Source organism: Cucurbita pepo, chromosome LG14, assembly GCF_002806865.2.
Source record: "Cucurbita pepo subsp. pepo cultivar mu-cu-16 chromosome LG14, ASM280686v2, whole genome shotgun sequence".
Taxonomy (NCBI): Eukaryota; Viridiplantae; Streptophyta; class Magnoliopsida; order Cucurbitales; family Cucurbitaceae; genus Cucurbita; species Cucurbita pepo.
The window spans coordinates 4,086,735-4,106,160 of NC_036651.1; the positions used below are offsets into that span (position 1 = coordinate 4,086,735).

Here is a 19,426-nt window from a genome sequence, read left to right on the forward strand (position 1 = left end):
TAGTATTTACGTTACTAACAGTTATTGTAATGTTCTCTTTTATCGTTATGTAAAGAAATAAAAAAAAAATGCTTAAAATGGTGTTTTGTACTGTTCTATATAATTTGATTGACTTGATTTTCTTCGGAAATTATTGATTTAAGAGATACGCTTGTAAACACTTTTGGTTATAGTTTTGTACTGTTCTATTTATTTTTGTTCGTAAATGTATGAGTGCAATCGATATTGTTTTCGCTTCTGCTGCAACAAGATCTAGATATAAACATCATTAACAGACTATAGATAACATAAAGCGATTGCCGATAGAATCTAAAGAGTCATAGTCATTCATCTACGTTAATACAAAAAACTAATAATTATTAGAAGTAAGGGTGGAAATCAAATAAAAATATGATTTTATTTATATGGAATTCTAATAGCATCGGCATCAAATATAGTAATATGACTTTTTTAAGTAATTTATCGATATTCTATTTCCGTATATTTTATTCTCAAACATAAAAATTACGGGTAAAGTTTATAGTCTATTTGTCTCTTGTATTCTTTTCCTATATCGATCCGGTATCATGTCAATATAGAAGGTGTCCAATATCATTGGATGTGACCTCTTTTTTTGTTTAGAACCCTATTCGATTTATTTTCAGTGTTTCACTACAACCTTTGGACTAGGTTTCTTCTCGTGATCTCTCAGAGTGACGATTCACTCTTGCTACCATATCGATAACTCCCCTTGCTACATATATTCGAGTAAAGAAAATGTACATAAATGAATCAGAATCATATTAGAAAGAAAGTGATTATGAGAATAGACTAACTAAAAAAAAGTTTAAAAGAATTTAAAATTATTACTTATATGATCGCGCCTAGCAAATATTGTCCGATTTGGGCTTTCGAGGCTTCCCCTCAAGGTTTTAAAACGAGTGGGTATTTCAGCTTTCCCTCGAGGTTTTAAAACACGTATGTGGGTAGAGGTTTCCACACTCTTATAAGGAATGTTTCGTTCTCCTCTCCAATCGACGTGAGACCTCACAATTCACCCCCCTTGAGGCCAGCGTCCTCACTAGCACATTGCCAGGTTTTTGGCTTTGATATCATTTGTAACAGCTCAAGCTCGCCGCTAACAGATATTGTTCGCTTTGGCCTATTACGTATCCCTATAAGCCTCATAATTTTAAAACACATCTACTAGAGAGAGATTTCTACCCCTTATAAGGAATTATTTATACCAACAAACTTATTCGGTGGTTCAAATACCAATACGGTGCACCTTCTTACTTGTTGGCTCAATTATAGAAACTTCAAAATTAAGTCGATTATCCTTATAACAATTCTAAGTTGGATGATCTCGAGAGAATTTTCGTAACAAGCTTATAAGTAGTAACTAAATATGCAAAAAGGATTTGTGTTAGTTTGTAGGAATAGTTTCCACTCTCACAAACGAGAAGTACGTAACGTGTCATGTCATAGTAGATACAAAGGAACATCGAAGCCATCATTAGGCATCGAATCTATATTCCGAATTTGAATCCGAAACTTCGGCACATATCGTTAAAGTTCATAGTATGAAAAACGGGTGAGAAGCGTGGGAGGTGGGGGAAAGGATGAAAAACTCGTGAGGTAAGAAGTTAAGAACAACTCTCACGAGAATGCACACACCTCTATCACATGTTTCTCTTCATATATCTCTATTTCATCCAACAAATCCCACACACTTACCTAGCTGTTCTTAGCAACAGTGGCTGCATTCTTACGCCATTCCACGTTTCTCCACCACCCCCATCCCATTCTTTTCATACTTACCTTTACATTATTTCTTGTTTTCATTCAACTTTAATATCTATAAATGATGTGTTAAGTAATGTGAAGACAGACAACAATGAGTAATGAAGAACAAAACAAGCCAACACAACACAACACAACAAAAGCAAAACAAAACAAAAAAACAGCAACCGTTAAAGGTAATTGCATGAAAGGTATCTTTCCAGTTTTTGAGCAAAACGTTACTTCCTAGTAAACATATCCATCTCCTCAATCCTTCCTCCACAAGTAAAAGAGCTTTAAAACGCAATCCATTATCGTTACTCGGTATCTGTATCGGACGTGGATTCTAAAATTTGTATACAGATATAAATTTGAAGTATTTTGATAGTTTTTCTCTCGTATTTTTTAGGATACAGAATTGTTAGATATTTTGTAATAATCTATGCCCAGGATTCAGAATCTGGGTTCGATAGAGATGTGTCACGTAATTGAGAATATGATGGCTAAGAAAGACTTGAAAGAAGAAAAAGTTACTACCTATATCAACAAGATTCTGAATCTATATTAGGTTGGAATGTGTCACATCATTGAAACGAGACCAAATCATACGAGTGAGAACAAAACATGCTGAAAGAATCCGTATTATCTTGTGAGGATAAACTCTTATCTCTTAGAAGCGACAAGTAAGTAATGCAAGGAGAGTGTCATTGCACATAGTGGCTGAATCTGAATTTTCAATCGTGGGCATGGAGCGTTACAAATTGTAACAGCCCAAGTCCACCGTTAGTAGATACTGACTACTTTTTGGTCCGTTACGTATCTCCTCAGTCTCACAGTTTTAAAACGCATCTATTAGAGAAAGGTTTCCACATCCTTATAAGGATAATCGATGTGCGATCTCACAATCTACCCCCTTAGGAGTCTAGCGTCCTCGCTAGCACACCATCCAGTGTCAAACTCTAATACCATTTGTAACAACTCAAGCTCACTGCTAGCAAATATTGTCCGCTTTGACCCATTACATATCATCGTTAGTCTCACAATTTTAAAACGCATTTATTAAAGAAATGTTTCTACACCCTTATCGATATGGCATCTCACACAAATTGTTAACGGATTCGAGGATTATAGTGTCAAAAGGGACCAGAGGCAACAAAAAAGAGACAAAGGAAAGGTCTTTTTTGCAGGCAGTATGGCAGACTTCTGTGTTCCTGCTCTGAGTTATTACTGATCAGCTCCCACACTGAGCACACATAAGTCTTCTAACTTCTGCCAATGAATACAGATCATATAGGCTTACATATATGCCAATTGCCATGCATGGGGCTATCTTAACACTGCTATTAATGCTTACCCACCCCCAATGTATTCTTATTTCTACCGCGTTTTCATACACTCTTGTGTCTGTTTATCGTCTACGCAACGGCTGGCTACGTGATCAAACAAAATCTCTCCAAATATTGTTCTCTTTAGATTTTTCTTTCGAGCTATCCTTCAAGGTCTTTTAAGAGCGTCGGTTAGAGAGAGGGGTTTCTATACCCTAATGTTTAGTTTCCCCTACAACCGATCTCACAATTCACCTCGAGGGCACAGCTTCTTCAATGGCACTCATTCCTCTCTCCAATCGAAGTGGGATCTCACAGAAAATTTTATATCTTAAACTTGTAATATAGTTCAGTCTCGAAAATTTAAACCTTGTTCATTTTTGGTATTTGAATTTCGGAATTGTTTAACACAGGATAAAAAATTTTATTTTTGTGTCCAACCAGTACTTAATAAATTTTAATTTTATATCTAATAAAATCTTGAACTTTCCATTTAAAGATTAAAAGAATTACCAAAAATTCCAAAGCACGTTGTTTATGGTGGCATGACAGATATCCCAATCTTGCTTATTCGAGTCGGATGATAGGGATGTTACGGTCATACTTGTCCAAAGCATGTTGGCTATGGTTGCATACCCGTTTCAAACCCCTTTTTCTTACTTTCATCTTAGATAGGCCTTTACTATTTCACATCAAGTCAATACAAGGGTGTATAACCATCCATCAAAATCGTCTATACCCGCCTCGACAAAAATGCCCCAAAATATACTATAAGGGGATATGACTAGTTGTACTAAGTATATACAAGAACTAGACACATTAAATCTCGAGATTTTTTTTATAATTTCTTTCTAACTTCCGACGTTAAATTAAGGTAAGTAGTTTAGTCAATTTGAATATACGTCACCACTTATTACGTTCTCGAAAGTCGATATATATACATACAAACATATATATATATATATATATATATGAAAGGTGTATTTGATGAAAATCACAAGCATCTATTCATAATGCCCCTGCCTGCATGAAGACATTGAATTGAGTATATATTTGGTTGTGGAAAAGGGACAAAGGTTTTTAGTCTTTTCCTCTCTCCCTTTTGCTTCTCTTTCTCTGTTTTGCAGCTTTCCGCCATTGAAGACACCAATATGAAGGCCCCATTGCAGCAGCAACCAATTACCCAAAACGACCCTGATTCTCAGCGCTCACAACCACCTCTCAAATGCCCTCGCTGTAATTCCACCAACACCAAATTTTGCTACTACAACAATTACAATCTCACTCAGCCCCGCCACTTTTGCAAGACCTGCCGTCGATATTGGACCAAAGGTGGCGCCTTGAGAAACATTCCCATCGGTGGCGGCTGCCGGAAAAACAAAAAGCTCAAATCTTCTTCCTCTAATTCCAATTTCCTCACCGGAATCTCACCCTCCATTGATTTTAGTGCCATCGGATCAGGAGGATCGTTGTTTCCATGTTCTTGCTTCTCTCTTGGTCAAACGCCGGCGACAATTCCCGCCGCCAATTACTCATCCATGGGGCTCTACAATTTAAACGACAACACCCAGCAGCTTGCTTCTTCAATTGAGTCTTTGAGCTATTTAAATCAAGACCTCCATTGGAGATTACAGCAACAGAGGTTGGGTATGATATATGGAGATCATGATCAAAATCAAAAATTTTTGCAACCCATTTCGTTTCAGAGTCTAGAGACTCCAAAGCAGGAAGCTTTTTTCGATAATAATCATCCTAGAAAAGATTCAACACCCGCTACCGCCACCGCCACCGCCACCGCCGCCGCTACAGGTACAACAACTACTGCTACTACTGAATGGACCTTTGGAAATAATGATTCTTATCATCATCATCAAATGAGTATTACAAGCAACAGTTCAAGAAATATAGGCAGCAATGCTGGTGGGAGTGGGTATAATAATAATAATAATAATAATGGAGTTGAAGCTAATTGGGATGATTTGGTTCATTTCACTACCTAACCGGATAGAGATCTCTCTATACCCGTCTATCGCTAGTAGATATTGTCTGTGTTACAAACGTGTGCTTGTGTGCTTGTTTTTGTTTGATAGGATGAATGTGGATGAGAGGGACTTAATGTGAGGGTTACTGAACAATATGTCAGGGCATAGGGTTGGTTAGGGTGCACCTTTTTTTTTAGACACAGTGTGGTTTGTGGGTTTGGGTTGGTTGATGTGTGCAAGAACTGGTGGGTTTGGGATTGCATTAAATGAAGAATGAAGTGTCAATTTTAGAGTTGGATCATCACTGCAAAGAGAAGCGAAGGAGTGGGAGAGTGAGCCACTCTTTTTAAGGCCTACTTCTCAGTTAACTCACCATCTCTGTACTAATACTGCCTCTCTCTCTCAGAGCAACATGTTTTGGCTTTCTTTTTTTATCACTTTCTCCTTTAATCTCCATGTATTGAATCATTGGTTTCGTGATTGAAATGAAACATTCACAAAACGCACTTTGTATCGCTAAATTTTTCAATCATTGATCTTACAGAACCAAAAACACTAATAATTCTTCTCTTATAAATGCTCTGTACATTCAGCCTGATTAATAACTTATCTTAGAAATGTTCTACGGTTCATTATTTCTCAATGTATGATTGTCACATCCCATTATTCGATCAGTTGGATAGGGGAACTAAGCGTTTCTTAGTGTGTGAAAACTTCTCCCTAGTAGACGCGTCTTAATACAATGAGGCTGATGACGATTCATAACAGGTTAAAGTGGACGATATCTGCTAGTGATGTCTCGAGCTGTTACAAATGATATCAGAGTCAGACACTAAGCAATATGCAAACGAGAACGTCGGGTCTTCCAAGGTGTGGATTGTGAGATCCCCACGTTGGAGAGGGAGGCAAAACAAACTTCTCTCTAACAGACATGTTTTAAAACCGTGAGACTAACAGTGATACGTAACGAGCTGAAATGGACATTATCTACTACTGGTGGCTTGGGTGATGCTTAAGGTTCGGTTTTGAACAATTGGAGCTTATTGACTCGCATTTTTACAATTTGGTTAAAAGGGTTGGTCTACACTACAATCTTCGTCACAAAGCTTTTGAAGTTCGTGTTTCTTTCTCATAAATCCCTCGATCTAGCGTTTATATAAACACATTACGATTAAGTATTTGATGATAAACTTATAGAATTGACGATTTCATAAATTTAACATACACGATCTTGAAACTTCGTGGTCGATTAGGTTTCATCGAACACAAANAGAGATAATGGTTGTGCATGCATTGCATAGGCGTTAGAAAGAGAGGGATAGAGAAGAAACGTGATAGAAGTGAGGGAAAGCTCTTGTAAGCATTGCAAATTGTCGTTTTAGAGAGCATGCAAGCACCTCATGACCTTACCATATGCTCTACATACATATTAATGGATCAAACTTCAAAACCCACAAATTAAAAATAACAACTTTGGTTTGATTGCCACCAATACAATTATGATATCGTTATGAAGGATACTAATTGCGTTGAATGAGTAATCAAAGACGGTGTCGTTATCTGGAAATGAATGGCGTTACATTGGTTTCTTTAAAGATGTTTTTAAATTTTGTTGGGTCGGTTTTGATTGTCAGGTTTGAATAGAGAGAGAGAAAGAAGAGAATGTGAGGACTTTGCTTTATAACGTGAAGAGTTTGAGGTAGGTTAATATGAACGTCGGAATGTTATCTTGTGAAAAGTTTGACCCTGCTGAAGAGCATATCTCGGACAATGAGATCTCTCACTTTCCCGAGACAGTAACGAAACTTTCTTTCAACTAGTATAAAATATGTTGTGGGCAAAGCTAAAGAAGAAGAGGAATGGTTCGTTTTTAGATTTAAGAGTTATTAAGTTTTCTCTCAAATATTTTCTATATAAAACACATATTTTTCCTTTAACGATGATAATAATTTTTCATTAAATTTGAGATAACATGTTTGTTTTTCTCAAATTTTCTTTATTTATTTAGAAAAAATTTACGCGATCACGGCTCCATTTGCATTTTGGGCAGGTTTTATGGTTTCATCGGATCTTATGCGTAGTTTGTCTTTGTCAACCGAATACCACTTGTGCAGAATTCAAGTTTGTTCGGCCACACACGTGCATATTCAATTGTCTGTGCACAATAATGTTGCATTTCATCGTCATTTTGGTTTCCAATAATACGACCCATGCATTGTGGTATCATCCCATGTCTCGAAACAGTTCAGTCATCTTGGTTTACTCAGACACATTCGTCGGGAACTGACCCATGTGTCGGTCATCTCAATGGGACATCTTGAACATCCATTCATTGAATTTTCTCGAGCATGTGACTCTCCCGTGCTCATGCCTAAACCATTTACAGCATACGTTCCGAATAGCGGGTGCATAATCCAACCTCCAACACACGGGCTAGGACACAATATCGGCACACCCATGTCGTCCAGTAGTGTCCTTGAAAAACTCATTTCAAAATAAGTCACTCGAAATATTCATCTCGAAACGCTCGCTCTCACTGTGTGTCACTCGTTGATTCTAAACCGAATCAAGTAAAATTAAGATTAAAGTACAAGCAGAGAATTTAAATTAACCCAATTATTAGTTTCATATATTGAAAAGAAAATTAATGATTAGCAAAAATATGGTTGTTGAGTAGAGAAAGACATGGTCGCCGACAAAATCCTTAATATGTGGACATTTAAGTGTTGAGCAACAAAGGAAAGAAAAGAACCAATGGAAAATAGTCTTCGTTAATAAATTATAAGCTTCACCAACCAAACATTTAAAGACTAAATTTAAAAATAAAAAAATACTTCGGTACTATTTAAAAATGTTTCAACAATGTCCTTATAACATTCAAACGTGTTTAAAAATGTTTCAACAATGTCCTTATAACATTCAAGCGTGTAAAAATATTTCAACAATGTTCTTATAACATTCAAACGTGTTTAAAAAATATGGTTGAATTTTAAAAAATTTCACTAAAAATGTAAAAGTTATCTTATTTATAATTAAATAAATTACAAGAATAAGGAAAAAATAATAAATTGAAAGATACTGTCGGAGTAATTTTTTAATTGATGATGAGGCAAATCACAAAATTCTCATCCTACAAAGTTTAATCGACAAAATTCTCTTCCCTACAAAGAAAAGTAATCATCAAATAGTTGCCTCCATGTAGAATTCTATAGTTACATTCATCATCAAACTCAAACTTGGGCGTTTCCCAAGTTTCTTACAAATTCGTTAAAATAGATCGAAAGAAACTTAAGTTATTAACATCAAACTTAAGCGTTTCTTATAGATTCGTTGAAAAAAATCGAAAGAAACTTAGGTTATTAACATAATGATTTAAGTTCCTCTGTGAAGATCTTCTCAACACAGTTGAGGTTGTGAAGTCTTATCGACACGACTAAAGATTTTTTTTCTCCAATATTTTAAGCTAAGGACAATATTTAGTGGATATGACATGATATTAAAACGAGAAAACAACTTTTCAGATCAAGTTAACGGGGAAAAATTTCTACAGACACATATATGCACCTGATTCTGCTTTCGCTGAACCTCAAGACACTAACAAGAAGAACAAAACATTACTGAACAGGGGATAAAACATGTAATCTCCATCGCCAAAAATGTAGGCATTTCAAAGAACATTAATTGCTGGACTCCAAATAGACACCTTGACGGGGGCATTACAGCCCCTAAGGCTGCCTCCCTTACAATTCTTTGTTTTATCACATAAATCTTACAGATACAAAGTTTCAACAAACAAATATATCCAACATGAATATCAGAGTTCAGCTGTTGTGACAAATTACCACAAAAATAATGAATTTCGGCGTATGAAGTTTATTTCCATCAAAAACGAGGAACTCAGACACTTGCAGGTCATTCACTGCAAATCAACTATGATTCAAAAAAGAAATTGCTTCGTAAGAAACATTACATTCTAACAGATAATTATTGCCAATTCATTTCTTCTTCCCAGAAGCAAAATAATAGACGCAACTCACAGTCAGCTAGCTAATTGACCACATCAAGAACCAGCTTGCGGGACTTCAAAACTGACCACTTCAATCGGCGATAATATGCGGCCTGAAGTAGAGCCAGAGATAGCACGAAGATCCATTTGAATCCCATCTGGCATTCAAGAGCACACATAAAACATCAAAAAGGAGAGCTAGAAATGTGTTAACAAGACATCTGATTTAGCATGCAAATTACCAGTTTCCTTTCTTCCATTTCTGGTTCAGCAGCCCATGACAAGAACGAGACAACATCTTTACCCATCTGTATTACACAGGGACATGGAACTTATCAGTCAAGGTACACAAGATCAATACTCCGAGAAAGATGATGCTCAGTCAGCCCAGGCGGATTTGTGCATTATCCTTGTATTCTATACAACTTACAAACTTTACATATTTAGCAGACGAACCTGTGCTTCCGTCGCCGGGGTACCATCTTCGTACTCAACAGCTCCATCATTAAGCATCTTAGGCATCGCAATTGCTCCCCCAGGGAAATAAGGGTTATAGTGCAGACCCTCTCGGATCTACAAAACCATTCACAGGGTTTTCAGGATTGAGAAGAGTTACCGGAAGCTGGAAAAAATAATCCATGATTGCTTATTGGTTGGAAATATTTGAGTTGTGTCCAATCCTAAGTTTTGAATAACTGTAACTCAATTCCTATCTTAATAAGTAACACTAAGAAGATCACAAGAATAAAAGGCTATTTCATATTCATTAAAAATTATAATACTCATTTGAAAAGCAAAACAAATCAAACTCGAATAAAAGATACTCCATCAGACTCCAACAGGGGAGTGGAGTAGCAAACAAAACAAAACCAGAATAAATATGCAAGACATCCGATGATTCGAAAACAATGAAATGTACTTCAAAATATAGGCTACCTAAGTTCTAACTAATTGACCACGGAGGAGAGTTACAACTTTCTACTATTAAATAAGCAACATTTGACATTCCGCTTGCTGTTTCAGAAGCCACATGAAATGTACATCTTCCATGTTAAAAACAAACAAATATTACTGTTACATTAATTTCACCCTACAGATATTGAGGTGCAACAAGCAGATATCTACTCCATGTGAACTGTGCCCACACATTATACCACAATTGACAGGAAATAGAAGACATCCTCAACTAATCCCACTAAAGTAAGCTCACATGAAATAATGTAACATAGCAGGAATGCAGAATAACGACAATTTTCTACACACACAAGTCCCATAATATACAATTGCACATGTACAACAACTCTTTTTAGCAAGATATACTGTAGAACATCCTTTGGAATTCAGTAGAAGTACAGTGGCTTAAAATTTACCGAAACGCCAGCAGGTGGATCACGATAACCAGTAAGAAGGGCAAATACATAATTCTGACCATTATGACGAGCCTGAGAGGGAAAAAGGGAAAATAGCTTCAGGACAAAGTTTATTCTCAAATACTTTACAATCTATTTAAATACATATATGTGATTTCTTTTTGTATCTCCAAAGGGGAAAACAATATACATCAAATGAAAAAAAAGGTTGGAACAAAACCCATGATTGGATATATATAATCTTACTTTATGAAATTATAAGAATGATAAAGAAGAATTACTTTTGTGATAAGGCTCAGATCCGGAGGGTATGCTCCCCCATTAGCGAATCTAGCAGCTTGTTCATTTGCATATGGTTCAGGAAACCGGTCACTGAGTTTACCTGGACGAGTGAACATCTCACCTTCATCATTGGGCCCATCAACTACCTCAATTTCAGCAGCCATTGCTTTTGTCTCCTCTTCAGTATATGCAACACCAACCAAATCACGGTATGATATCAAAGACATGGAATGACAGGATGCACAAACTTGTTGGTAAACCTGATGGCCACGACGAATCCTGCACAAGCAAAATCAGCTTTAGAGCATCAACAAGTTGCTGGATAAGAAAATATGAACCACTGTTCTCGGTTTGATGCACCTTCTCAATGAAATATTGGCGGAGACATTGAAAAATTCCAGTCTCACCTGGTGTTTTCCAGGGAATTCTTTAGCCCTTTGGAACCTTTTTATATGGAAGCAAATATCTTATGGGAGGATGTTGTTCTGGCCAACACTGCCTTGATAGGGTTGTTTTTATATTGAGTTTTGCCTTGATAGGCTTAAATGGAAAGAAATCGTAGAACCATTGCTAACTTGTGTAGAGATGAGGAAGAGTTTTAGGATCTCATTAAAATATGGGCTCCCAAAAGAGGTTTTCTTACCAATTCCTTTTGTATTTACAACTTCTTGATATGAACCAAATGAGATAACTTCTTGTAATCCTTTCAAGAGACAATTCTTTATCTCCACCTTCTTAGACATTGTCTGGGATCAATAATGAATGTAATTGGAAGAATTTTCTATAATTTCTCCTCCCAATCTTTGAAATTTGGGACATAATCAAGTTGGGGGCTCACTTCGGTGTTTTTTTCCCCTGTCGGCAATTACAGTTTCTTCATGATATACACCAAATGAAAGAATTATTAATCTCTCTTGCTTTGGGACAAATCTTTGTAATTGGCTTTTCCAGTAAGAATAACCTTTTGTAATCCTTCCCTGCTGAAGGATTGTTCTTTTTTCTTTTCTTTTTTTCTTTTTTTGGATAAGAAACAACATTCATTCCTTAGTTGTTGGAATCTTATTTAAATAAGGGCTACCTTTGAAGTTCTCCATCAAGTTTTGTTTCTTTTTCATTTTTTATGTCATAACAATTCCTTCTTGATAAATGCAAATTGATTTTTTTTTTTTTTTTTTTACCATTTCACTATAAGGAAGAAGATGATGATAACGATAAAAGCAAAAACAACAATAAGGGTAAGGGTAACATGATGATGATGATCAAATATGCACAGTCTAAGGCTGGGATGTCCAGTAATGTAAAGTTTCCAAATAGTTTAATGACCAAGGACAGGCATGGATGAGCCCATCTACTTCAAGACGACATAAGAAGGCCATCAATTTGTTATGACATGAGCCATCTATCTATTTCCAGATAGATCAATCATCAATGACTAGCATGAATGAGAAGTCAACTTCATGTCAAACATGGGAAAGATATAATAACTGCTGTACCTATAATACAATCCATCTAGATGAACTGAATAAGAAAGAAATTCATTAATAAAATGTGTATAGCAGGGGTAAAACACTCAGGAAACAATTGTGAGACTGCTGATTTAGTAAATGTGGGCTCAAAAATTCAGACGGTTTTATAAAGCAAGGAAAAAGTGAAAAGTCGTCATATCTTACGAAGCATGATCATATGAACTCAAGATGCCCTGGTGAGGCCAGGGATAGTTTGGGCACTCCAAGCCATGTTCTGCCTCATCAGCAGATGCTATAGTTGCGAAACTGAAAAACCCAGAAATGCCTGCTCCAAGGAGAGCAAGCCTTCTAAAGGAGTTCATCCCAGCAAAGCCAGCTTCCTCATTCTTTGAAATAAGGGATGAGGTCAGTGGAGGGGTCTGCACAAGTAAGCAACAACCACAACTAATTATCAGCTAATCTAAACATGCTAAAAATGGTGTCACTGATCAAAGTCTATGGAAATGGTTCTCTCATAATTACGCCTAATTCACCTCCTAGACATAAATACTGGTGACACCAAGACTGTTCCCAAGGTCAAGCATTATAAAAACTATTTATATAAATTCTCTAACATCTATTAAGTGCTGGAAAAATAGCAAACTTAGTTAAAATGCTTATCCCTTTGTTTTTTTTTTTTTTTAGTACAACAAATGTGGGGTGTGAGGATTTGACCTCCAAGCTTAATGGAAGAAGTATATGTCATTTAATGTTGATTCTCATGGTTTCAAAGCCGATCCTTATTGTTTAAGACAAGTAATAACAAGCTTAAAATGCTTACTGAAGATTGAGATGGAAATTTCCTCAGCAACTGCCGGATCATTCCTCCCCCAGCCATTTCAGTTACGAGTTCTACAAATTATTCACAAAGAAATGAAGACAAAATTAGTAAGAATGGAGAACCTAAAAAACATATACACTGTTCCAGTAATTACAGAGAGTGAGAAGAGAGAATCAATAAACAAGAGTATCGACCACAAATTACATAACTGATAACTTCAAAAGGAAAATAAAGGAAGAAAGTGTATACACAACTACTTCAAATAAAAAATTTCTACTAATTACAGAATAAATGCCGCCAAATATGTTTGTAGAAATATAACGGAATTATCAATTTCAGAGTAAGAAAAAATCCAATTTTTTTAACAATCTTGACAAACTATTAAAGCTTAGAACCCAATCTTATACGTATCAACATTCAAAACAAATCAAAACCCCTTGTCATGGAACATACACTTTCACACGAAAGAATTGCCAAAATTATCCTATCACAAAGGTGTAGAGAGAATCACAAAAAATGAAAGCTACAGACTAAATCTAAAACATGTCATTGGAGGCATATAAAACCTAGCCCGAAAAGTGAAAACAAAGAGGAGGAGAAAGCTTAGATCCATGGAGAAAATCAGATAACGAAGAAGGAACAAAAAGTACATAAGAAAAAGATTAATAACGTGATTCAATGGGGATTATCGGCGCTGGAAATACAGGAGGTGTGCGCAGAAGGGTCAAATAACCTGTCGAAGCTCAGAGATCCGAGTAGAAGTCCTTAGAAATTTGCAGCTGAGACGAAGAAAAAAATGAGGGGGTGATGCCTATGGGTTAAAAGTCAGAGGTGCCTGCTTGGCCCAACAGTGTTGGATGGGCTCCCATGGCAAGTAGCCTTTGCTTGGCCCAATTGGTTCGAGATTTCATATTACATTAAACTAGCTGAACCGATCGGTAAGGTGAAATATGACGGACACTTGCACAGTGAGAGACGGTAATATTCAATCAGGATTCTTCCAAATTCAGACCGAATTTCAACGGGGAAATCAAAATCATTCGGTGAACAGAAACATACACTGGCAGCCATCGCCATGATCGAACCATAAGCAAAAAGACGAACAGAAACTTACACTCGCAGGATAAAAATAATAAAAACAGATCAAAGAGAGGAGCGCTAAATGCGTTCACATGATTTCTCAAAAACTGATGAAAAGCAAAGATGCAGAAACTAGATACAGAGTGAGAAAGAAACTTACCCAATGCAAATCGAACAGACCGACGAGAGAAGCGCCACTGCAAGAACTGGAAAGGGACAGAGAAACGAAACGCAGAAAATCTCCAAGTGAGAGAGCGAGAAACCAGATCTCGGGTGAGTAAGGGAGAAATTTGTGAAGAACAAGAAGAAGAAGAAGAAGAAGAAGGTGAAATGAAAGCCCTAGTTTTTTTTTTTTTTTTTTTTTTTTTTTTTTTNTGTTTCGTGGCTACAGTTGATTTGTTCAGAATATCAATTTCTTTTTCTTTTTCTTTTTTCTTTTTTAAATATTTACTAAATACTTTTATTGTATTAATAAAATGTTTATATTGAATAACAAAAAATAAAATGTCGGGGTAAAAATAAAATTGGATAAAACCAACCAGATATCACATATAGACATCGTCGAAAACCTAACCGTTCCTCCGCAAGGTTCGTCCACGAAGGGTGAGTCAGGGCCTAAGATCAGGTTGAAAGGCGTAGTCTATAGACAACGGGTGAATATTCCTCTACTACCCCTTGTTGGTCCCAAGGGATGGAGGAAGCTAAGTTAGCCGAAAGATGGTTATCGGTTCAAGGACGCAAGGTGCCCCTATTTTTTCAGGGTAAAAACGGGTAGAGAAAATACCTCGAGTCAATGTTTGAGTATCAGGCGTTACGATTTATTACGTACTTGAGTCGCTAACTATTTTTCTCCCATAATTCACTTATAGTACGACAACTGTGTCCATGCGTTTACATGCACACATGTGCCCATGCTTCTTCAACCTCACGCTGTTTACGAATTTTAAAACCTTTACGGAAACTTCCGCTATGTTCTAAGCTCGACTTTTCCTTTTTACCATGATTATTTGTTCGTGGTTTCTTTTTGATAAGTGTAGTTCTACTCCTAACAAATCTATAGAATCAAGATATCGAAGTATCAAAAGCAACAGGGTACCACACGAAATTTACCTTCAATTTCAAACCTAAACCCTCGTTTTGACCCTTTTTCTCTCGAGTCAACGCTGCAACGTATTGCTCTGATTCCTCTTAGCCTCTAACACCTTCTATCTCAAGCCAAGCTCGTCTAACTCAATAGATTATCGAATTTTTACTCGACTTCGATATAGGTTTGGTGTGTTCTTGCTTGAACTTGCCTATGCTCGAGGGTTCTTGACTGAACCTAATTAACCACCGTTTATTTCCTCCACAAACGTCAATAATATTCTCTCAGGGTCGATAATGAATATTTATTTATCAATTTTAAAATTGTAAAAATAATAATAAAAAAAAAGAGCAAAAAATAACTGGTAATGATATAAAATTAGAATGGAATATCTAACGAATCACATGTGTAATATTGATGTGCTTGATTTTTATGAACTTTACTCAGATGTATAAGAAAACAATTATCAATGCCATCCCCAATCGTCCCTACCCAAACCCGAATCGGAACCCCATTCGCTTTCTCCGCCTTCTCCGTCGTCTCCGCCGTCTCCGCTACCGCCGGCCACACATTCTCGCCGCCGGTCTCCTCCACAGCCTCACGCTTCCACTGCGCTTCTCTCTTTCTCCAGTAATGTCAGCTATCAAGCACCCCTTTCAACTCACCTCCTCTTCTTCTCGTCTCTGCTCTCTCCGGGCCTCTCTCCTTACTCTCGCCGTTCTCACCTTCCTCTCCCTCACTTATCTCTCATTCACTTCCCTTCACTCGTCCGCTTCCTCCTCTCCCTCTCAGGTACGCCATTCTCTCCATTTCGCATTGTTCACCTCTTGTTTTCCCTCTGATTTATGCTTATGGATTTCGGATTTTCATTCCGAAGCTGCCCGTTAAGTTGGGAGGCATTGAGGATGCTGCAGATGATGAGATCTCGGATGTGTATCACTCTCCTGAGGTTTTTCGGTTGAATTACGCGGAGATGGAGAGGAAATTCAAGGTTTATATATACCCAGATGGCGATCCCAATACTTTTTACCAGACTCCCAGGAAGCTCACTGGCAAGTATGCAAGTGAGGGTTACTTCTTTCAGAATATTAGAGAGAGTCGCTTCCGCACTGAAGATCCGGATCAGGCACACCTCTTTTTCATTCCGATCTCATGCCATAAGATGCGAGGCAAGGTATGATTCTCATCCCATCTTTTTTGGGCTGTTCTTATCAACCAGAAATTTGGTTACTAGTGGCGAGTGTTGATTTGTTGCTTCTTGCTTGTTTACTTGTGTTGCTACAACTATTGGGTTTGGAGGAATGTGAGTTGTGAAATGGACTTTTTAATTTCCCCTTTGGCTTATAAATTATGGTGTTTATGGATACAATGAAGGGCACATCCTACGAGAATATGACGATAATTGTCCAAAATTATGTCGAAAGCTTGATGTCCAAGTATCCTTACTGGAACAGAACCTTGGGTGCGGATCACTTTTTTGTCACTTGTCATGATGTTGGTGTGAGAGCTTCTGAAGGATTGCCTTTTCTTATAAAGAACGCAATTCGAGTTGTTTGCTCTCCTAGCTATGACGTTGGATTCATTCCCCACAAGGACGTTGCTCTTCCTCAAGTCTTGCAGCCATTTGCTCTTCCAGCTGGAGGAAATGATACAGAAAATAGGTAAAAGATTTCATACGTTTCAGTTATACTCTCCATTTGCTTCCCTTCAAAGAAGTGGATAGTGACAGAACACTATTTTGTTGGGCATTACAACCTAAATCTGGCTTTAGTTATTACTACTTGTTTGAACTTTGATCTTTATCCTCAATGCATGGATCTCGTTTCTATATTTTTGGTTTATACTGCCTTTAGAATCAGAAGTCGGATGGAAAGAAAAAATTATGACTATCTTTTGTATAATTTTGCTCGAGGACATAGGGCTTAACAATTTATTCATGACAAGGGATAATATGCAATAATTAACCACGCATTTTTTCTCTACCCGGGTGTACCATTGCCTTTTCTTGGATCCTTGGTATTCCAATCCTACAAAAGGATCTGAAAAGTAACCCCGCAACCTACGCAAATTTAAATTCGGCTGTTTATAGAATTTTATGCTCTCTCTCTAAATAAAACGTCCTCCCATATAATTAGTTAATTTTTTCAGGTTAGAACGTAGAAGCTAAGCATAATTTCTTCAACCTTCGAGAAACTAGTTCTCATTTCATATATTGTTGGGTGATATTAGTTGAACATAATAATGAATTAGAATGTTCATTGACAGGATAGAGTATTAACTTCATTGGAGGAGGGATGTACTTAGATTAATCCTGGATTAAGCCAGTTCTGTTACCATTGATTCTTCTCGTAACTGATAGACCTGGTGGTGAACTATTTGGATAATCTGCGAGGTGATAATTCCTGAAAAACATAGTTATTTAGGTTACCTGCTAGGTAGTTATTCAAGAAAAAAGCTGAGTTGTGGAACTTATTGACGGTAAACTGCTGGTGAAGCAAAAAAAAAAAATAATAAATAAAATAAAAAAAGATGTAAGAAATCACTTTGATTAAAGGTGGCAGGCTAACTCCAGAACAATTTTTCCTTTCCCATATACCCTTTTATTTTATTTTTTAATCATTATGCCTATTCTTGAAAAGCATGGTGANGACGGTAAACTGCTGGTGAAGCAAAAAAAAAAAATAATAAATAAAATAAAAAAAGATGTAAGAAATCACTTTGATTAAAGGTGGCAGGCTAACTCCAGAACAATTTTTCCTTTCCCATATACCCTTTTATTTTATTTTTTAATCATTATGCCTATTCTTGAAAAGCATGGTGAGTTGATTCAGAAGTTTTGGAGTGTTTTATCTGGGAAGAAAAAAAATATTCAGATGTGGATGGATGGAGTCATCTTGTTAACTGGAAGAAGGTCATACTGACTCTAAAAGTGGGGGCCTTACAGTCAGGAACTTTTGGATGAAAAGCTTTTTTTCCTCTAAATGGCTGGGGAGAATTCCTAGACAAGGGGATGCGGGGGTGCTTTGTACTTTATAGCATAAGGTGTATGTGAGTATTTATTGGAGGGTGGGGAAGAGATTTGTCTGGCTCCTGGATAGTTTGTTAACTGGAAATTCCAGGAGTCCTTAGGCTCTGTTATGAAAGAAAGAACGGCATTTTAAGAGTTATTTGGTTTAAGGTGCGCATATGATAAAAATGAGGATTCGGTGGGATGTGTGCCTTAGAGTACATCGTAAGAAAACTTTTGAAGGCTCTTTATTCTTTAACAATAATGGATAGTAAACATAATGTCAGATTTTTATCCCCTGAAGATAGCTTATAGCAGATGATGGATTCCAGAGTGGTTGGTTATTTTCTTGTCAACACCTTGGCCAAAAAATTTCCTGTATCTTATATTGGAAGATTTGAATAAGAATTGAGACATAGTGTTTTAAGATTTGGAAAGTTTTCTGTGAGGTTTCCCTTGCAAAAAGGCTTTCACAAATACTAGAATTCGTAGAGTGCAGATGAAATTAACTTCACTATCAATTTGAGAGGGTCAATATGTCCACAGAGAACTTTCTTGTACAGAAGTCTGCCTCAGTCCCCTTCCCAAAACAACAGACTAAATACTGATATAAAATGGGCTCTAACACGATAAGCCGAAACATAATGAAATATCCAAGTAAAACAAACAATTAAAAGCCCAAAAACTAACGAACGGCCCACAAACACTAAACGAGCAAGCCTGAACCCAATCTATTTTTCCTAACATATGTCTTATGTATTGGGGGCCTAACATTTTCTTAAATATGTGTGGTTTGTCTTATGATTCCTCATTTATCATGGGAAGATTAATATCTGGGTTTCATTCAAAGGAAAAACCCCAGGTCCGTTATTTGTCATAATTAGTGCTGGTTAGATAAGAATATTGAAGAATTCCAGATGCAGCGGGATTCAATGCCGTGCTCTTCTAATTAAGGAGTGGTTAGAGCTTCTTCTATTGTTTGGTGTGAACTGGTACTTCTCGTACTCCAGAGAATTCCTTCTACATTTTTTGTCCTTGCTTCATGGTTCAGAGAGGGTTTTGCAGTTGAATGCTTTCTGTGCTGTACTTTGGAGCTTATTATTAGAGAAGAATTGGAAGAGCTTTTAGTATATTTGTGAGATTTTTTGCTTTTACTTTTTATTTTTTCCAAAGCTAACGAATTCCTTTTTGCTTTAAGAGAGTTTATTGGACAAAACTTTTTCCTTTTTTTTTTTTTTTTTTT

The 19,426-nt window shown here is 36.7% G+C and overlaps 3 protein-coding genes across 7 annotated transcripts in view; 2 read left to right on the forward strand and 1 right to left on the reverse strand.

The window, feature by feature from the left end:
- The first annotated feature begins 4,076 nt into the window (after nt 1-4,076).
- On the forward strand, nt 4,077-5,502 carry LOC111810472 (dof zinc finger protein DOF5.7-like). Its single transcript, XM_023697179.1, has one exon. The coding sequence runs from the start codon at nt 4,238-4,240 to the stop codon at nt 5,084-5,086; it is 849 nt and encodes a 282-aa protein (XP_023552947.1). The 5' UTR covers nt 4,077-4,237; the 3' UTR covers nt 5,087-5,502.
- A 3,270-nt stretch (nt 5,503-8,772) lies between these two features.
- On the reverse strand, nt 8,773-14,431 carry LOC111810287 (cytochrome c1-2, heme protein, mitochondrial). 4 transcript variants are annotated; one of them, XM_023696973.1, is made up of 8 exons: nt 14,253-14,431; nt 13,013-13,083; nt 12,397-12,611; nt 10,726-11,005; nt 10,445-10,516; nt 9,531-9,647; nt 9,317-9,382; nt 8,773-9,232 (listed from the first exon to the last, which is right to left on the reverse strand). In XM_023696973.1, exons 2-8 carry the CDS (start codon nt 13,067-13,069, stop codon nt 9,116-9,118), a joined length of 924 nt encoding a protein of 307 aa, XP_023552741.1. In that variant the 5' UTR covers nt 13,070-13,083; nt 14,253-14,431; the 3' UTR covers nt 8,773-9,115. The 4 variants fall into 4 exon arrangements, with proteins under 4 accessions (XP_023552741.1, XP_023552742.1, XP_023552743.1 ...); XM_023696974.1 differs by lacking the exon at nt 14,253-14,431 and adding an exon at nt 13,746-13,896; XM_023696975.1 differs by lacking the exon at nt 14,253-14,431 and adding an exon at nt 13,683-13,705.
- Nucleotides 14,432-15,615: 1,184 nt separating this feature from the next.
- The window catches only part of LOC111809634 (probable glycosyltransferase At5g03795), a 9,585-nt gene continuing 5,774 nt past the window's right edge, over nt 15,616-19,426 (forward strand). The window contains exons 1-3 of one of the 2 annotated variants that reach the window (XM_023696006.1): nt 15,616-15,968; nt 16,066-16,350; nt 16,551-16,837. In XM_023696006.1, coding sequence (XP_023551774.1) covers nt 15,624-15,968; nt 16,066-16,350; nt 16,551-16,837 — 917 coding nt within the window. In that variant the 5' untranslated portion in view covers nt 15,616-15,623. Of the gene's footprint in view, nt 15,969-16,053; nt 16,351-16,550; nt 16,838-19,426 lie in introns of both variants that reach the window. The other variant, XM_023696005.1, reaches the window with a different exon arrangement.

What these genes read in the sequence shown, in the direction of transcription:
- LOC111810472 (XM_023697179.1), top strand. Translation starts at nt 4,238, where the DNA reads ATGAAGGCCCCATTGCAGCAGCAACCAATTACCCAAAACGACCCTGAT.
- LOC111810287 (XM_023696973.1), bottom strand. Translation starts at nt 13,069, where the DNA reads ATGGCTGGGGGAGGAATGATCCGGCAGTTGCTGAGGAAATTTCCATCT. An exon ending in ATCCACCTGCTGGCGTTTCG is followed by an intron (nt 9,648 to 10,444) that starts GTAAATTTTAAG and finishes ATGGTTTTGTAG; the next exon opens with ATCCGAGAGGGTCTGCACTA. An exon ending in CCCCGGCGACGGAAGCACAG is followed by an intron (nt 9,383 to 9,530) that starts GTTCGTCTGCTA and finishes TGTGTAATACAG; the next exon opens with ATGGGTAAAGATGTTGTCTC.